Here is an 18,493-nt window from a genome sequence, read left to right on the forward strand (position 1 = left end):
CCTTTTCATTTCCCGTCATCCTTAGACATTCCTTTTCGTTTTTCTTCCATGTTATAGCGTTTGCTGCTTCCAATTACTGATTCAGCGTCATGCTCTGGCGACAATCCCTCCGAAGAACAAGGCCCTGTCTCGTTCGGCCATCGACAACTCCACTCGCTATCGCGCTACCGATCTACGGCCCACCGCTAGGAGCTGTACGGCCCGCTGCTGTGGGTCGACAGCGATGGTTAGCATCAGTATCATCTGTAGAACCAACTACAACTCTGAATCCGGTCGCTGAATCCTATACACAGTCGGATAGGCATTTGGACGAGCTTCTACGAGCTATACGATGTAAAGAACCCGAAAATGTCTTCCCAGCATTTCACGCATGGGTCATGTTGTTGGCCAACAATGACTCGGCCGCTCATCAACAGATGCGCACAATCCCCGTGAACGTCCTTTCTGCGGTTATCCGAGCGCTAGATCCCATTCGAAATCCACAAATTGATATTGCTCATGGTCTCAACATTTCTCTCGGTCAGATTCAGTTCACCAATGCTTGTCATCTAGTAGACGAATTCGGTGTGCGCCGTCATCATGTCTTTGTCCTCGAGGCCATGAAGCTCCTGCTAAAAGCTCGTCGCGATGCAGGACGTGAGCTTGTTCTGGCTGACTACGAAGTGTTTCTTCGCTGTGCTGGTGCTGCTAGCGATATCGCGGCTGCCGTCTTCTTTTTTGGTGCCATCAGGGAACATGGTTTAGCTCCCAAGCGCACAACGACAACTTGGACCGAGTTTCTCAAGGCTCGCTACCAGATGAACCCCGCATATTACCAGTTCGATCGCCAGCGAGTTCTTCTAAAAGCTCGCGATTCATACAGAGTCACTTTCAGGACAAGTCTAAGAAACGTCAGGCGCGTCGAGTCTCTACGACACAGTATGAATGCCCTCAAAGAACTTCCCTTCAACCGCCAAAAGCACCGGTTGTGGGCAGATAACTTCTTGTGGCAGAGACAGAAGATGGGTTTCCAAAGCTATTTTGCGCATTTCCGCCGCTCCAGAGCTATGGGTGTCTTGTTAAACGAGGAGTTGTTGTGTAATATTCTTATAGGCCTCGGCCGCAGTGGTTCACTCACACATATACGGAGTATTGTCCTAAAGAAGGGACTTGGAATTGGCCTTCTTGAGGACAAAGAGACAGGTGTTTTCTCCATAATCGGCCGAAAGAGATACCGGACTGGTAACCCGAGAGCTCCTACCGAGCGCTTCCTCAACGCCATGGTCGAAGCGTTCGGGTGCATGTCTCGCATTCGTCTTTGTCTCGATCTGATAATACATACATCAGATGTCTACCACATCCCAATACCGCATGAGACGTGGAACAATCTCTTCAACTGGGCCTATGTTTGCTCGACCAAGTCAAATCAAGCTCAACGAAGAATGCTGGAAAGCTTTCCCCGTTCTGCGTTGGTAGATGCCCAGCTTGTTACTGAAGTCTGGGAGACCATGACCTCTAAGCCTTACAATGTCATACCTACTTTCGAGAGCTATATCGCTCGTATCAAAGTGCTTATATTTCAAGGCAGGTTTGGCGCAGCGAGGGAGATGATTCGTGACCATGCCATAAAGCATTACCGCCATCTTGAGAAAGAGCATCAGCAAGTTGTATTCGATGAGGTCCTTCAAGAAGTTGCCCATGTAAGCCATCGACGCCTTACAATCGAAACCCAGAAGGAACATGCCTGGTACGCGATTCAAGAGTGTGTTCACCGTTTCCTCAGCGACGTTACGGACAATGCCAAGCGACGTAAAAGGAGATACTCACAGACCGTCATACCCAACATCATCTTGGAGTTCAGTGAGTTCATCAACGAACAGATACGCTATCGCACCGCTCAAGGATATGTGTGTCTCGAGCGCAGTGTACAACCATGTCGATTCGGGTGGGTCAAGAAGAAACGCCAGACGCTGCCTCAGCTCAAGGGCGGCTTGGAAACTCAGATGCTGGTAATAAATGGCAAGATTGATGACGCGGAAACATTCGAGGATCGCCTTGAGAACTGGCCCAGGGACGAGACCATCAATGTGCGACAGTGGAAACGTGTACCCACCCCCAGGCCTCGCGTCGAAGGTGCACCGCCTGAGTCGACAGATGTGAATGCGAGAGAGTGGTGGAAAACCTTGGCGGGTGAGTTAGTGAGGTAGAAGTTGTGACTTATGGATCTAGACTAGACCATAATCTAGTGTTTTGTTTCACACATACAGAGTGCAGAGTTCAGCGTGAATCTTAAGAAGCAGATAGTTCATCACGAATAATTCCAAATAGAGATTCTTCTTCTTTTGTAACCATTGCATACCTAACACCTTTCAAGCTGCCATTCATAGCGGGTATCTAAATTTCACCATCGTTCTCCATGACCCTTGTCCCAGCCGTGGTTTAACTAACGTATATCAAAGGTTACAATGCAATGTATACAAAACTGACTCAACTCTTCCTTGCCTTTTCCCGTTACCCTTCTTGTTCTGTGATCCATTCCATTTTGAGGTTTGTTTTGTTACATGTTTCCAGTGAAAAGGTAGGTACCCAAACGATTAATTCGAAAAAAGGAACAGTAAAGAAACTGCATAAGTGATGTACCGGAACCAGTCCGCCTAAATCATGACGCAGCTTCAGCGAGGACGCTCAAAAGACTCACTGCTGCACCTCCAATGCCGACTGCACCGAGAGCTTCACCCCATTTCTTTCTCCCTTGAGGGCGATCTTCTCTCCTTGTACTTCTTCTATCACGGTCACGGTCTCGGTCACGGTCTCTATCTCTTTCTCTGTCGCGATCACGGTCACGATCTCTTTCACGATGATAGCGCTTGCCACCATCGTAGTAGTAGTCGCCGTGCTTGTCGCTACGTGAGTGTCGATCTCCACCATTAGAATACCTTCGCGAGCGTCGGGATGACCTAGACGGGCTCGGTCGTCGGCGATCACGGTGATCATCGCGGTGATCGTGATTGCGATCGCGGTGTCGGTCATCTCTATAAGAGCGGGGACTTCGGCCATCTACCTCGTAAGGCTCTGGGTCGAAATGAACGCGGTTTTCATTCTTGTTCTTCAAGATTGGCTTCGGGAGAGTAGTGCTGGAAGGGGATGTCTTGCTCTTTGTGGGGGGGTTGACGATGACTGGGTAGCTCTTTGTACCTTTCTCTGAAGACTTGTCATCTTCATCGTCTGTGACATCGCTTTCTTCAAAGACCCCGCTGTCATCATCGTCATCCTCTCGGCTGCTCCTCGAGTCTCTACGCTCAGAGTAGTGATCATGCCTACGAGGCGGTGGACCACGTGCCAACCGTGCAGCACGACATGCTGCACTTTGACGAGCATACTCCTCAATCTGCTCTCGAGTCAAAATACCCAAGACTGCAACATAGTCAGGACGTGCTTCATACCGCACACCAGCCCGCTCGAGTACCTCAGGGCTGACACGCTCTCGTCTGATTCTAGTCCACTGAGCATCAGGTGGGATCTCGTTGCCCCATCGGTCTGGAGCCAGCCGAGGAGCGCTGCTCCGTGGGCTGCTACCATAAGATGGTGGGCCGCTATTCAAATGATGAGGCATAGGGGGCATAGAGCGTGGAGAGGCCCCGTAGTGATGAGTAGTTGGCGAACTAGACATCTCTGGAGCACCCGGCAGGCTGTTGGGTGGAAGATATTTGGGCTCAGGAGCCAGACTGTACTGGTCATTTGGCTGGACACTCAAGTTTGCTATTCGAGAATTGAGTTTGTCCATGCTGAGCAAGTCCTGGGTTGATACGAGTGCCATAGAATAGTCAGACTCGCTGTCGCCATCTTTCGGCGATTGCGACATAATGTCTCGAGGGGGGTCACTGTTTGATCTGCGTCGACCGCCAGTGAGGATAACAGGCGGGTATTTCTCGTAAGGGTTACCATTGTCTTCTCTCGGCGAAGAAGGCTGGGATCGTGCTTCTTGCTCTAGGAGACCTCGGACTGAAGGGTAGTTTCCGCCGTTCTGGTTCTGAACAGACTCGAGCTCACGAATGTATGCTCGTAGAACATCCTGATACTGTGTTAATCGTAACGATCTACAAACAATCATTGTGGATGACTCCTCGTACCTTGTGTTTACGTAGCACTTGAGGTGAAAACCCTCGATCCTCGAGCTCGATCTTGAACTCGCGCCACAAACCATCCTCGTCTTCGGTAAAACTACCTTCGTTGCGATTCCGGAATAGTTTGGTGGCGATTTCGTCAACGACATCCTTGATTCTCTCTAGACCCTCTTGGCCTTCGACAACTCTGGTGGGTCTGTTCTCGGCATGCAGCTGAACAGCGTCCAGAAACAAGTCAACGCTATATTTTTCATCGTCAAGTTTCTGTTTCATTTCAAATAGTTTGTTATCGCGTAGGCGTTCGTCCTCAGCCATGATAGCGCGACCGTCTCCGTATCTGTCCAGGAGCGTTTCAAGTTCAGCGAGGGCAAAGTCGCAATTTTCAATGTGAATCGAGAGTTTGCGGGCGTAAAGTGACGTAGATGAGGCATCAGCGTTGTTCAAGAGGGAGTCTTGATCAGCAGCTTCGATACGCAGATGTCGTAGGACTCGATGAAGGTTGCGAACGGCATCAGCGACACCGGTAAATGGAAGTCCTGACTGTTTGGCGCGGAGATAGAGATTTCGAGCAAGGGCATCGACAGCGTCGATGTGTTGGACGGTTGAGCCGCCGCTCATAGCTGGTGTTCTTAGGCCCAGAAGAGCCTCGATGTTGTTGTTAAGCTAGATGTATAAGTTGGTTGTAGTATAGTTTGTATGACACTGGTAAGATGCGAGTGGTCGTTCCTTATAAGTGTTCGATTATAAGCAAGGTCGGTCGGTATAGACTAGTGACTTTGCTGGCGTCCGTTTCTATAGAACGAACTTTGGGGTTATAAGTTGGGCGCCAAGTGGAGAGGTCGTAAACAAATTCAAGATTGATTTATGATAAGAAGAGAAGGGCAAGAAAAGTGGAAGGGTTGGGCGGGTAGAAGGGAGGGATCTGGTTATCAAGTGCAGTCCATTCAAAGGTTGGGGAGGTACGAAGACGTATGGGAAGGAACAGGCACGCGGACGAGGCAGAGGAAAGAACGAACACCATCAGTCATGGATGGAAGGAAGTGGGTGTGTAAATTTAATTTAGGTAGAACGCGGTTGGGTAGGTACTGCCGGTACTGTACCTTAGGTCTAAGGGCATGTGGTTAAAATGTTTCCATCGATGCCCAGAGGGGTCACCATACCATACCAAACTCGGGCATGCTTATATTGGAGAGTACATGGTAGTGGGCGGACAACTATTGCTTGTACATGTCACTCGACATTTTTACTCGTGTGATGATGATTTCACTTTTCTTGTGCCTCAGATCCCATGCGTTGTTGGTCTCGAAAAGAAAAACATTGCCAAAAGAAAAGGCTCAGGGTTCTTTTGTTGCTGTACGTCCTATTTCCGGGGACGAACTCAGTACCCTGTGGGGAAACGTTAGGTTCCTTGTCTTGTCTTGGGTCCTGGTAGTGACGTAGGTAGCCGCTGTTAACTAGCAGCCTTACATCATCGCTTATATCCTGTCAGGGATCTCTATTGCATGGTTCACAACTGGAATTTGATACTTGCTGCAATTGCTCATGATCGTCCTCTTTAACTTTGCGTCTCTCCGGGCTTCAATTCTTACTTCTGGGTCTGGGTTGATTGGTCTTTGCGTACAGAGTACGACAATACGAAAGAAAACCGTTTCTTTCTGGCGTATTCCACTTTGTCTCCTAGCTTCTCGCTGCGCCACCCGCTCGGCAACGGGGCGCTGCGTGGGGCATTCTTTAATTTAGCGGCATCAAGAAAAGACGTCCCTTGTCAGAAGGAAAAAAAGAACAAGATCAGGATGACGACTTTTAGTCTATTCTAGGGGTCCTTTATCCGGAGGAGGAGGAATTTCGAAGTTTCAGCTTTTATCTACTCCTGTCTATCATTTCATCACCAGCTGTCATATTGAGGCACAGCTTGGTTGATTGCGTTGCCGTTGCTCACTCACAGATCGAGAACCAGCCTCTAGGGGTGAGAAGGCAAACAAATACTTGGTTTACTCGATACATCCATCGCTTATCTCCTCTTCTCTCCCCTCGCGCTCGTGCTCCGCCTCGTGTTACTAGTGTCCAAGTTAAAAGAAGTCCTGACTTGGCTCGGCTTGAGTCGCTTCGCTGGTGCTCTATTTGTCATCTCCTCAGTGGTCTTCTAGAACATGACTACTGAGGTTAACTTTCGCAATGGGCTCCTTATTTGCCTCTAGTCTATGGCTCACCAGAACGCCGTTTTTCTCTTTTCAATAAGTACAGTACATTCATTTTTGTATTGTATCCACTCCCGTGCCTTTTACACTACACCAGCCGAGCAAACCGAAACTGATCTGCAATGCAGGGCTTTATACTGTCACGGTCACTTTCCATCTCTTCCTCTGTCCCATGTATTTTTTATTTATGTACAGCATCCTTGCTTGCATGTTCTCCTCTTGAACCCAACCTCGGGTTACTGCAGCCCCCGTTTCTCAAGCCTCTTTGTTTTGTCTGGAAGCTCGGCTTCGTGCATTAGCTATCAGCACTTGCATACCGGCAAGTCTTCCGCGACAGCTTTGACCATCAGATAGGCTGTGCTCGTAAAGAAAAAAAAACATATCAGAGAACTGTCTCGAGTAGCGCATGAGGCAGCAGGTCAACATGCTCCTCCGCCCCGACACTAAGTCATAGTTTGTTCACTGCCATTGAGGCTCTGCACTGTGCAGCCTATGCTTTCGGGATTTGACAGTGAGTCACCTTCATAGAATATCAATACGTCACTATGCGATGAGGCCAATAGAAGATTATGCAACAACTACCACGTATGTGTAGACTTGGCTACCTGGTTAGGCATTTGCTATACTGCATGTAACCGCAGCACAGGCCTGAATAGCGGACTGTTACTCGGTGTACCATGGTAGGGTATCTGGCAGCGTGGCTCGTCGCAATGTTCCGAGACCTTGAGACGGATCCGACTGTCGTGTATCAAATCTGCGGTTGCCTTTTATCTCTGCTTCCAACGAATTGCAATCGCATTACATGTCACGCAGAAGCAGTCCCTTGCAAGCTCAGTCGCACAGTTATCTGTGACGTCTTAAGCCATCCATTCTTTCGAAACGCCTTTATTTTTCTTTCCAACATAACACAACATCTGATGATGAGTCGACATTATCGCTGTAAACAAACGACATCTTCGATAAACCAAATGTTCATCGACATGTGATCTTGATTAACGCGCCCGCCCCCCTCTTCTCTCTGGCATTCGCCGTGTGTAGCCGATCTCTCTCGCTTTTGATCCTGCCCTACGTCCTTTGGAAGCTTTACCACCACTGCCGGGCGTTAGTTCGCCTCCATTCTTCCAATCACCTCGATTACCAAGCCAAATGACTAGTCTCGCTGGTGCTAAAGCAAATACCACAACTTTCAGCCGCATGCCATGTGGTGTTGCAGGCCAGCAACGTGCTTACATACAGGCTCCGGGTAGCGCAAGTCTTCCAGTTGCCTTATGGGAAAACTCTGTTTTCTCCGAGTTTCAAATTGCCAATTTTTCAAGCGAGTATGCCTCCACCTTCTGACTGATCAGGTGTCCTGTCTCTCGCGTGCTGCGCTGCACCACTTCTCCGCCCGACACCACCTTGGTCTTGGCTGGAAGCTGCTTCGTCTTGAGTCCCAGCGGGAGCAATCGGGACTCTGGGCCCTCTAGCTGCATAGAGACTGGTTTGCCCGTGTTCCATTTGGGTCGGCCTGCACCGCCCTTCTGGGCAGCTTGTCCATACCGGACTGCCTCGCTAAGGTAACCGTTGATAGTCACAACCTCTTCGATACCTTCGAGGGCAACACCCACCTCATTATGCAACGACGTCAGTAGATCGCCAGCCTCAGAATTGTCGCCTGAGATGGTGTCGTTGAGCAGCCATCCTCCGGCGCCAACAGCGTCGATGCACCGACCGAGGAGGTCTGAGATCAAAGCGATGACACCATCCGGAGGCGGGTCGTTGCCGTCCAGATCAAAGCTGCTTGAGTCGAGATACAGCGATGTCCACGCACCTCGAACGAGTTCCACTCTGAGTGTGTGGATGAGGGACAAAATATCATGCGTCTTGAGCGTAGCCCGCATTGCTTTAATCGTTGTCAGTGCCGGTAGACGCCATAGTTTAGCGAAAGCCAATGTGAGTCCTCGCGAGCGGCTACTGCTGTCGTCTCCGAGGTAGTACTCAGTGATGGCAATGTCCCGTTCGAGATCGTCGAGGTCCATGTCGTAGTTTTCAGCACCATCGTGTGCCTCGTTCGTCAAAAGCTTGCTGCTAGCTGGCTTCTTGGAATCAATGATGAGATCAAGGCTAACCATCAAAGCTCGGATGGCAAGCAGCAGCTCCAGCTCGCCGAGTGGTGTAGCCTGAAGGTAGTTCAGCATCAACGTCGTTGATGGATCAGTATCGGCCAAGCTTGTCAAAAGATCCTCAACGAGAGCTTTGTTGTCTAGAGCTTCTACGTCAAGCTCGTCTCGGAAAGCAGCCTTCAAGTTCGAAAGAGTCAGGTGTCCAGCAACAACGAGGTAGGATGTAACATTTGTGTCAGGTAGAATGAGTTGCAGCTTTGGTCGTGACTCGGGGTTTTCAGTCATAGAGAGGGAAAAGGTGCGTCCGATGGCATACAATACCCAACGCCTGTCAACGACAGCGTATGACGATCCTCCCGTAAGCCACTCCCACTCGGGAAGTTCTTGAGAGTCCTTGTCTTCCTTGCCGTCTGCGACAGATCGAAGACCGACATGGAAGCGGCTTCGTAGCAATTGTTCCCATTCTCCAAGGTCACCCTTTGAGAGATGTCTATCGGCCGTCTCGAGTTCTTTGCGGAGTTTGACCATGTACCTTTCAGTCATTGAGCCAGGAACGTACTTGGAGAACTCTGCTGCAAGCTTGTCAGATTTGACCTTTTTCGCAGGGATCTCGGTGGCAGTTCCGCGACCGATAGAGTCGATCAGAAGACCCTGCTTCCGTCTTTTCCCGTGGCTCTTGGGGGGTTCGATCTGGATTGACACAAGCACGTTGTCTACGAGAGCGACCATCAATTCCTGGCTTCTCAAATAACTAATGAATTGACATGACTGAGGTTTTTCTCCCTCGGAGAATACCTCGGACAAATCAAGGGGTGCATTGGCATGAATCGAGCGGTACTGATGGTTGTAAAGGCTGATAGACTCAAGCGAACAGGATAGAACGAAAGGTCGGGACAGGCGAGCGAACGAGACTGCATTCTCTGTCTGGACCACCGACTTCAACTTTGGGACAGGTGTGGTCAAATCGTAAATGCTTAGGGAACCCTCTTGTAACTGCATCAGCAAAGCTGCTTGCACATCAACTTCGTATGTAGACTTGTCGGTGCCACGAGGCGAGGGGGTACCGATGGGGGCGATTTCGAGGGGGGACAGCTTCTGGATATCCAGAGTAGTTGAGGGAGCGCCCGAGGATACGGCAAGAACGACTGAGTGTCGGCTCTCCTGACCTTGGCTCAGAGTTCTCAACACAAGCGCCACTAACTCAGGCTCGGAACTGGGTGTCTTGGGCAGCGCGCTGAAGACTTCAGGCTTGTCCTTGAAAATTCCTTCGCGGAACTCAGCAAGTGTGCCTGATGTGATGTAATCCACCTCGAAGCTTTCGATCTGGGTTGCAATGGCGTCCTGCACGGCTGATTTCGAAAATGAAGTCCACTGGATCGCGAGAGTCTCGGAGGAGAGCGAAACAAACTCCCCAGTTTGGCTTACGGCAATCACGTCGCCGACATTTGCAGATTCCGATACACTAGAAGCGCAAGCGAGGTATTGAATAGGCGAGGTCTTAAGAACGGGAGAGGCAATCGTGGTAGAGGTAGTCTTGCCATCTTGGCTAACGACGTCCTTGAAGAGTGTGATCTTCTGGCCAGTAGAGTCGCGGGTAGAAATATATGTGTACCGTGAAACATCGTTGGTGCCCGATCGTCGGATTCTAACAGAGTAAGGAGCGCAGGTAAATGATTCTTGAGGTGGAATAGGATACGAAGTGATCAGGCTGGATGTTGGAACCTATACAATGTTAGTGATATTGTATACCGACTATCAGTATGAACTTACATCGTAAATGCTGGCAGTTTCTCCGTCCACGCCAACGACCAGTTCTGTCCTCTTTTTCTTCTTCTGACTATCGCGCAAGCCATAGACCTCTCGCGCAACAATGCGACCCTCGGTATGATCCAAAGGTCGGGGAAGAGTCGCCAGCACAAAAGGCTTGTGTATTCTGTATTCGGAAGCCATGGCGACTGCGGTATTGCGATGCTGAGTTATACCGTGGGCTCCAAGAAATACAATTCAGTAAGTCGAATATTTCGACCTGCAATTTTCCTACAAAGATCGATAAGACGAAGCTTCACAAAAAAAAAAGTTGGAGCGGACCGAAACAAATTCCGATGGTGGGGCGACCTTCGACAGGGACCCACCCACCAGAAAATGATCCCTGATGTACCTACAAGATGGACCTTGAGCCAGGGCAACGGGAGGCACGTACAGTAGGTGCTTTAGCGCGTTAATCGACGCGTTCAGTGGTGACCACTTTAAACGCGAACTGCTCAGCGACCCTTGGCCAACCTCTTTAACATCCAAATATCCACGGGCAACGCCTTCGGTTCCTCTTCACCAAGACAGAGCATATTGGAATTCATTCATTTTCATCCCTTTAGATCCCTGCCACCTCTTCGTTCTATTCTTTTCGTGTTTTTAGAATTGCATTTGTGAAATGGTGGTTTGACTTTAAACTTAAGGTACATAAGCCCTTATACTTCCTATAACCGTTACCATTTTATCCTTACACGCATACTCCAGCAATCTTTTGCGCATCTATGGGATCCATCTTAGTCGAAAGGATGGCCCAAGAAGCCACTAGGGAACCAGAGGTTAAGAAAGTTCACCCCTTCTTTACCAAAGGCCCTGCCTCCGAAATAGTCGTTCCCTCCATTTCATCTGCGAAGACTGCAAGCAACGAACCTCCTCACAATGACGTTGAAACCGGAACGGAAGTACAGAACGGCAAGAAACGACGAAAGACCGAGACAACTCTGCCACAGGATGTATCTGGGCCCAAGAAACAACGGCGAGCGCGCCAGAGCGAAGGGCTCGCAACTTCAGGCAACGCGACAATCGAGCAGAGCCTTGGAATTAAGCCTGTTGGGACTACTATTACCGATACTACAACACCCTCAATTAATGGCGTCCCCGCCAAACCCCAAGATAATTCAACCTCGACTATCGCTCATCCTCCGAGCCTCTCGAATACCGATACCAATGTGAACACAGGAAAGATGCTCAAATTGAACCTTAGAACTGGTACACTAAGGTCCCCACCAAGAACTAGACCAAATTATGCTCCCTCGCGCATTGTGTGCATGAAATACGGACACGATGATGCCAGTCGAAAGGAGCTGGGCGATAAGATCTCTGAGATCATGGATGGAAAGATCATAATTCCTCCAACCCCGCCTAAGAAACGAGGAAGGAAAACGAAGGAGAGTTCTACAACGCAGAATGCTTCAAGTTCCAAAGCTACGCATCCGCTTTTTACAGGAAAAACAAAGCAGGTCGTGAAGGTTGAAGAGAGTGCTGTCGACAAACGCTCTCCTTCTCTGTCGCGCCACACTGTCTTCATGTCCACTCCGATGTCTCCAAAAAAGGCCAGGAATCCGTTCGCAGTGAACAAACAGGCGCCACGGTTTGGAGTCAGGACAGGTGCAACGAAAGTCCCTGGTGCTATGCAGCCTCTATGGCCTGCCAAGGGGATGGCCCACGTCCGTGGATTTGACGTTCAACTTGATCTAACAACACCTTTATCTGAGGCGCGCACAAATAAAAAATCCAAAGGTTCTGCTATAACGATAACTCCTGAAGAATCTGTGCTGGAACGGTTCTGCGCCACTGTGGATTTTGCTGCTATTCAGGATTCTCTTCCCAAGAACGACGACCATTTTGAACCAGCCCCTGAGGAGTTGCGTAAACCTTCCCCACACTTTGAAAGTGGCCGAAAGCTCCAGAAACGCATTCGTTCAGAATTACGAACACTAAAATCAACTGCCAGTCAAGACGATGACCAGCTTGTTGACAATACCACCGATCATTCAAACACTACACATCCCGCAATCAATCGCCTATATCAGTCACTTGAGACAAATCTCTCAGCTTATGACAAATCGACATGCGAACCACTAGCCTGGACGCACAAATACGCTCCTGCCACAGCACCAGAGATCTTGCAGAGCGGAAAGGAAGCTCTTCTACTCAGAGATTGGCTGCAGGCACTCAAAGTTGACTCAGTGATTTCGACTGGACAGGGTAACCCCACAACGAAGAAGAAGGCGAAGCCAAAAGCAGCACCAAAAAAGAAGAGAAAGCAGGATGAGCTAAGTGACTTCATTGTCAGTAGCGAAGAGGAAGCAAACGAAATGGAAGAGATTTCTGAAAATGAGGCTGATTGGGCACCTGCTGGCCCTGGATTGCTGAAAAAAACAGTCGTTCGAAATGGCGACGTAACAAAGAGTACCAAGGACCAAGAACGACTGATGAATGCCGTGGTCATCAGTGGTCCTCATGGCAGTGGAAAGACAGCGACTGTCGTCGCCATAGCCAAAGAACTAGGATTTGAAATCTTTGAAATTCACCCGGGAAGTAGACGAAGCGGCAAAGATATTCTCGAGAAGGTTGGCGATATGACGCGCAATCATCTCGTTCAGCAACATCAGACGCAGAGCGCTTCTGGAGCCACAGAAGAGGATGAGGTGGCTCGCGACTTGAAGGCTGGAAAACAGGGCATGATGACAAGCTTTTTCCAGAAGAAGACAACTCCCCGGTCGCCACCCAAGAAGCCCATGGACGAAAAGCCGACCGAGGCGACGAAAGCCAGCTCAACCAAGAGTCAGAAACAGTCACTGATTCTATTGGAAGAGGTGGATATTCTATACGACGAAGACAAGCAATTTTGGGCAACACTAATAGGAATGATGGCACAATCAAAACGGCCGTTCATCATGACTTGCAACGACGAAAAGATGGTGCCGCTCCAGACCCTCAATCTTCATGGCATCTTCCGTTTCTCGCCTCCGCCTATTGATCTTGCCGTCGACCTTTGCCTTCTCATAGCAGCTAATGAAGGCCACATACTACAACGCACAGCTGTGGAAGCATTGTACAAGTCTCGCAGAAACGATCTCAGGGCTGCGCTAACGGAGCTCAACTACTGGTGTCAGATTGGGGTTGGGGATCGTAAGGGAGGATCCGATTGGTTCTACCTGCGGTGGCCCAAAGGGTCTGACCTGGATGAGAACGGAGATGTGGTACGAGTGTTGAGCGAAGGAACATATTGCGAGGGTTTGGGCTGGTTCGGCCGTGATCTGATAGCCACCTGCCCTGATCCAATGAAGTCTGAGGAAGAAGTCATGAAGCAGTCGTGGTACTCTTGGATGCTAGACATGGGCGACTGGGGCAACACGTTAAATCTGCAGTCATGGGCAGATGGTATGTCGCATAACGCCTTGGAGCAAAACAAGAGGCTCGAGGTCCTGGAGGTCACGGATAAGTTCTACTCTTCTATGGGCGATGCAGATTTGTTATCAAGCGGCACATTAGGCATCGATCTCCAGGAAATCATAGATTCAGGGCTGCCTGAAATGCCAGCCAAGATGCGAGACGATTTCATCCTTGGCCGCCGACTTCTCGAGGCGGACCCCAAAATCTTGCATTCCTCGCTAAGTGTCGACCTGTCCCTAGCTCTCAAATCACTGGCAAGGCAAACACTTCTCAACACTTCACTCAGAACCGACACGGCAACTGGTCCTCTTCTCAAACCGTTAACGGAGAAGCGTGGCATACAATCTCTTGAACACTCGTTTGAGCCTCAGACCCCACCTCTAAACCGCATGAGCCTTGCTTATGCATTCGATCCCATTGCTGTAAACGAAAAGACAGTATACACTAGTTATCTTGACCCGTCTGTGTTTGACCGGACCACAAACCTCATCGTTTTGGACGTGGCGCCATGGGTCCGCGGGATCGTGGAGTTTGACAGCACTCTGGTGCAAGAGCGACTCAAGTTGAGTAATCTCCTAAGCGAAGGCGGCACGCGGAAGAGAATGCGCACTACACGCAGTGCCTACTCAGCTATGGAAGGGGGCGAAAGGAGAACGGTTCGCCGCGAGAGGTACTTTGCAGATACCCTCAACACAGTCTTTGTAAGACGTACCGCTGGTGAGGGCTGGAGGGAGGCTGTAGAGAGCGTAACACCAAAGGAGATGACAGGGGATTCACCCAGCACTACCCCATCGTCGCCAGTAGTAAGCGAGGTATAAAGGATTATGCAGTATATACGGAATGCGTATTTGCCTTGAAGATTCACATGATGGACATGCACATAGGACAGTAATTGCGGATTTCAACCGGAGTTCGGACACAGTGGATAGCATAGAACCAACGAGTAAACACTCATAACAAAACATATATATTAAAGAACAGCTTGTGTGTTTGTCTGTGTATGTGCTTCTAGTCGCGCGGGTGTCTCTGAAGCAGCAGGTAAAATATAGCAAGTTGCCAATCCGCCCAAATATCAATGCAATTCGTCATCATAAAAACAAGATAAATCAGTCCATCTCCCATTCGACATCTACATAAATCATATCAGTACCAACACCTAGTATCGTCTCATCACCACTGGTGTATATCACCACTCGGGAGGATAAGGAGCAGGTTGAGCAACAGTTCTTCTGCGCTCAGCAGGATAGAAAGGCTGCTCATGAACATAATAATCATCAGGAGCATATGGCAGCCGTTCAGCATGATGCCGCACCCTCACATGCTCTTGCGGCATTCTCTCACAGTTCTGAAGCCGTCTACGGCTGATCTCTTCGTGATGAACAACGTCGCCGTGTCGTTTAGTGGTGCGCTCGTACACACGCTCAGCGTTTCCAGGAGAGCGATGTCGATGCTGTTTCCGGCTATGCTTGGGGGGAGGATGCTCCCAATCTTCATGATCACCATGAAGAACGCCCTTTGGCCAGACCTTGTGGGCTATGACGGTCGCAACGCCGATCCCCGCCAACAGACCAGCCGTGGTTTTGAAAAGACCATTGTAGTCATGATCGTCGCTGCGCTTCTTGCGACGAGAAGGTGAGCGCGAACTTGATCGTGAAGAAGACCTTCCTCGAGATCTCGAGCGTGAAATTGGTCGTGAAGAAGAGGGTTTGTTACTACTTCGGAATGATTGAGGTCGTCCACGAGAAGGTGAGGGTGTTCGGGTTCTGGATGATGGCGTGGGGATTGGTGAAGGGCTTGGCGATGGTCTCTGATTAACAGAGCTGCGTCGCTCGAACGAGCCAGAGCGCTGCATCTTGGAAGCCAAGACTCACTTTACTAGGATTGGACACTAGTGTATCGAATAGAAATGCAGTTGTGACTTTCTTGTCTCACGGTTCGTGCAGGTTCAGTTATATGGGATATAAGTCGTGGGCTCGTGGCCCAATTCTTCCGTTTTTTATTAATGCCCGATTAGGTTTCGTCTTCAGGTCTTGGGCAATCTGAGGGCAGGAAGAAAAATATTTGTTTGAACAAGGACCAGCACTGTAAAGGAAAAATGAGGGTCAGTCAGCTTTTACTTAACTAGAGTGGTTCCTCTTCGTAACGAGCATCTCGAGTGACTAACCAGAAGTAAGGGGGTGTCCAATAGCAGTTAAACAAGAAACTAATTCATTGGTCTTTCTTCTTCCACAAAGGCCTGGTTCACTCTCAGTGCAGTGCTCTGACAGGGATCTCCTTGTTGAAAGAGACGTGGTTAGGCTATGACGTAGAAGTAAGCGGGAACACGGCGGAGATATCACGATGATGAAGATTTGGTGTTGAGAGTCAAATTCAAACTCACTAAGAATGGTGTTAGAAGGGAGTATTGGTAGGAGTAAATATACTGGGAAAGGTGAGCGGTTTCTGGACGTATTGGTAGGTAGTAGGTCAGTGGCTTGGACAACTCACGTCGATCTCAGAGAGTTGCTAACTTGGGAACAACTAACTCATGCGGGGATAATACGGGGAGCCGAATCAAGTCCCATCAAAACAGAATACGTATGTAGGCTCTGCGCCGGCCCTTTCGGATCCCATCTCCTCCTAATCCAACAGGGAGAGAAAGACTCATCATACGGCTAAATCGAAACAAGAGGCCTGTTCCCCATCTCTGTATAGCCTCAAAATCAATGCAAAGAAAAAGAAAACCCTTGTAAAAACCTAGACACAAAACCCTTGCCATGTATCAAAGTTCGCAGACGTCACACGCCAAGTTCCCACTCAATTGGAGTGCCATGCCGAAGACCCGAGAGGAACGTGAAACTGTATGGATATATGCTCATATGTGACATTCGTCCAATCTTATGATTTGCTGGCCCCAAGATGATGCGATTGGGGGGTAGGGACACAAGTACAGGGACGGGGATGATGGGCACAGTAGCTGGCAGGGCGGTAATATGCAGATTGATGAGTTTGCAGTAAGTAATAAATACAATACTTCACTCTTACTTGAAGCAATTGTCTTGGAGAGTGCATATCAAGTAGATTAGTTGTCGATGTGAGGCTGTTATAAGGCGGACATGTAACACGCGCTACGGGTTCCTACAGATCATCAAACCATGAATTGCCTAGCTTCCATCTCTGATATATCGCAAGAAATAAATTGTCTAGCTTGCCGGTTCAGATTGCCCTGCGTCCTGATTCACTTGAGTTCACTTAGCTGCAGCAATGGCGTTGAACCTTGTAGCACTGATAGATGTCTATACATTTACTCTTCAGTTACACTCGTTCAGAACTCATGTGCATCCAGGTCTATGCGTTTTTGCTGCATAGGTAATGGTACACAACGGTTGGTATGGTAGTTGTATCGGCAACTCATTAGAGAGATATCTTAATGCTCATCCTTCGAGATACATATGTTCAATGACTAGGTATCAGACTTTAAATAATCAGGCAAGATTATCTGGGTACGTGTAGGTATTGGGGGAATATATGCCTCCTCAGATGTGTCGAGTATGGAAAGCTAGGAAGAGGATGATTGACTCTGTCTGTTGCTATTCTCCATCGTCTACACCATGTCGTATTCCCACTCGAGTTGCGAACATCTTTCTTGGTATATCTCAAGTGCCTTCTCCATATCAACCATCCAAGGAGCTCCCTTTGCCCTGATTTTGTTACTACCTAGTGGTCAGCATCGCTCAGTCATATATCCATTGACAGTCAGAAATGTTAGTAGAATAAGCCCTTGTAGTTTCTCTGACCTTACTGCCCTAGAAGATATCTCGCCGTAGTTAGGCTTGAGCGGCTCAGCTTAATACGTATTAAAATTGCTCGTATAGTCTTGGTACCATCATGTCGAAGTCGTTCGTGTTTTCTTTCGCATACCCTTGCAGGTAGAGTACCAAACGATGGAGTTCCAGTTCGCCATTGACCTTAACTATCTCCTGAAGGGTGTATTGGTGCTCTGTACTCTACGGGCTGTCGACAATAGGCACCTCCTACTTTCTGCCACCTCGAGGTTGGGGTGATTGGCGATATTTCTTTCTATCGGCATGCTTCTGCAACCAAGTTTTGAGACACTGGTTGTTATCGAAGTTATACGAGTGGGTCGAGGGCATGACAGGAGCCATCTGGGTCTATCGGCCAGACGAGGATGGCATCTGATCTGGACTGAAAAGCATTGATCAGAAGTACCATGGCCATGAATATCCAAATGCCGCTCCGTCTTAACGCCGACGTTTGCAAGTTGGCGTCTGTTCAAGTCAAAAGCTGTCAAAGCTTCAACACAGCCATCTCTCCGCAAGCCACTTGGCTAAGCCAACAAACCGGTCAGAGCCAGGAAAGGCCGAGACAGATGCACAAGGTAACGGTTGGTTGGCATGGTTGCCAAAAGCAAAAAGGGTCAAGTTGAAGATGTCCGGCTTGGTGTTGTGAGTTCTTAGACATGGTCATGCACTCATCCGGCACGAGACCGATTAGGAGCCCTGTGCAACAAGCGGCAATCTTTCCAATGATAGGGTTCAAGTGGTGATGAGATTGAGATGGTCATCTTGAAATAAGCACGTTCCGATATAGCGAGTCGTGCGTTGCATGCACCTGTTGTTTTAGAAACGCGCACACGAGACAACAAAGGCAATCCTGCTTCCGTAACAGACTTGGCTTAGCCTGAGCCTAAGCCTGATCTCAGCTCAGCTTGGTATGAGACATGGCTACCTACTGAGTGTGGGTGCAGTACGAGCCCCACAAACAGAACAAATCAAAAGCAAAGGATATCTATAACGAGATGAATGCTGACGCCGTCCAAACATGGTTCAAATGGGGGCGTAAACCGAAAGGTGATCAGATCAGCGATAGAAAAGGGAGGTATGTA

At 49.1% G+C, this 18,493-nt stretch overlaps 5 protein-coding genes across 5 annotated transcripts; 2 read left to right on the plus strand and 3 right to left on the minus strand.

Annotated features, from left to right (window-relative positions):
* The first annotated feature begins 19 nt into the window (after positions 1-19).
* Positions 20-2,309, plus strand: EDB82DRAFT_485048 (uncharacterized protein). Its single transcript, XM_065608232.1, has one exon. It carries the CDS (start codon positions 90-92, stop codon positions 2,184-2,186), a length of 2,097 nt encoding a protein of 698 aa, XP_065465442.1. The 5' UTR covers positions 20-89; the 3' UTR covers positions 2,187-2,309.
* On the minus strand, positions 2,310-5,211 carry EDB82DRAFT_485050 (uncharacterized protein). Its single transcript, XM_025731358.2, has 2 exons — positions 4,110-5,211; positions 2,310-4,051 (listed from the first exon to the last, which is right to left on the minus strand). The coding sequence occupies exons 1-2, from the start codon at positions 4,719-4,721 to the stop codon at positions 2,639-2,641; spliced, it is 2,025 nt and encodes a 674-aa protein (XP_025590391.2). The 5' UTR covers positions 4,722-5,211; the 3' UTR covers positions 2,310-2,638.
* A 2,230-nt stretch (positions 5,212-7,441) lies between these two features.
* EDB82DRAFT_31260 (uncharacterized protein) lies at positions 7,442-10,491 on the minus strand. The gene is made up of 2 exons (XM_025731357.2): positions 10,174-10,491; positions 7,442-10,125 (listed from the first exon to the last, which is right to left on the minus strand). The coding sequence occupies exons 1-2, from the start codon at positions 10,351-10,353 to the stop codon at positions 7,597-7,599; spliced, it is 2,709 nt and encodes a 902-aa protein (XP_025590390.1). The 5' UTR covers positions 10,354-10,491; the 3' UTR covers positions 7,442-7,596.
* A 155-nt stretch (positions 10,492-10,646) lies between these two features.
* Positions 10,647-14,557, plus strand: EDB82DRAFT_440171 (uncharacterized protein). Its single transcript, XM_025731356.2, has 2 exons — positions 10,647-10,856; positions 10,918-14,557. Exon 2 carries the CDS (start codon positions 10,935-10,937, stop codon positions 14,424-14,426), a length of 3,492 nt encoding a protein of 1,163 aa, XP_025590389.2. The 5' UTR covers positions 10,647-10,856; positions 10,918-10,934; the 3' UTR covers positions 14,427-14,557.
* Position 14,558: 1 nt separating this feature from the next.
* On the minus strand, positions 14,559-15,804 carry EDB82DRAFT_485056 (uncharacterized protein). Its single transcript, XM_025731355.2, has 2 exons — positions 15,783-15,804; positions 14,559-15,709 (listed from the first exon to the last, which is right to left on the minus strand). The coding sequence occupies exon 2, from the start codon at positions 15,458-15,460 to the stop codon at positions 14,795-14,797; it is 666 nt and encodes a 221-aa protein (XP_025590388.1). The 5' UTR covers positions 15,461-15,709; positions 15,783-15,804; the 3' UTR covers positions 14,559-14,794.
* Positions 15,805-18,493: the final 2,689 nt, after the last annotated feature.

The sequence above is a fragment of the Fusarium venenatum genome, assembly GCF_020744135.1.
Source record: "Fusarium venenatum strain MPI-CAGE-CH-0201 chromosome Unknown EDB82scaffold_1, whole genome shotgun sequence".
Lineage (NCBI taxonomy): Eukaryota > Fungi > Ascomycota > Sordariomycetes > Hypocreales > Nectriaceae > Fusarium > Fusarium venenatum.

Excerpts from the sequence above, each read along its gene's own strand:
- EDB82DRAFT_485048 (XM_065608232.1), top strand. The coding sequence starts at position 90 with ATGCTCTGGCGACAATCCCTCCGAAGAACAAGGCCCTGTCTCGTTCGG.
- EDB82DRAFT_485050 (XM_025731358.2), bottom strand. The coding sequence starts at position 4,721 with ATGAGCGGCGGCTCAACCGTCCAACACATCGACGCTGTCGATGCCCTT. Across the intron at positions 4,052-4,109 it reads AAGTGCTACGTAAACACAAG|GATGTTCTACGAGCATACAT; the intron begins GTACGAGGAGTC and ends ACACAGTATCAG.
- EDB82DRAFT_31260 (XM_025731357.2), bottom strand. The coding sequence starts at position 10,353 with ATGGCTTCCGAATACAGAATACACAAGCCTTTTGTGCTGGCGACTCTT. Across the intron at positions 10,126-10,173 it reads AAACTGCCAGCATTTACGAT|GTTCCAACATCCAGCCTGAT; the intron begins GTAAGTTCATAC and ends AACATTGTATAG.
- EDB82DRAFT_440171 (XM_025731356.2), top strand. The coding sequence starts at position 10,935 with ATGGGATCCATCTTAGTCGAAAGGATGGCCCAAGAAGCCACTAGGGAA.
- EDB82DRAFT_485056 (XM_025731355.2), bottom strand. The coding sequence starts at position 15,460 with ATGCAGCGCTCTGGCTCGTTCGAGCGACGCAGCTCTGTTAATCAGAGA.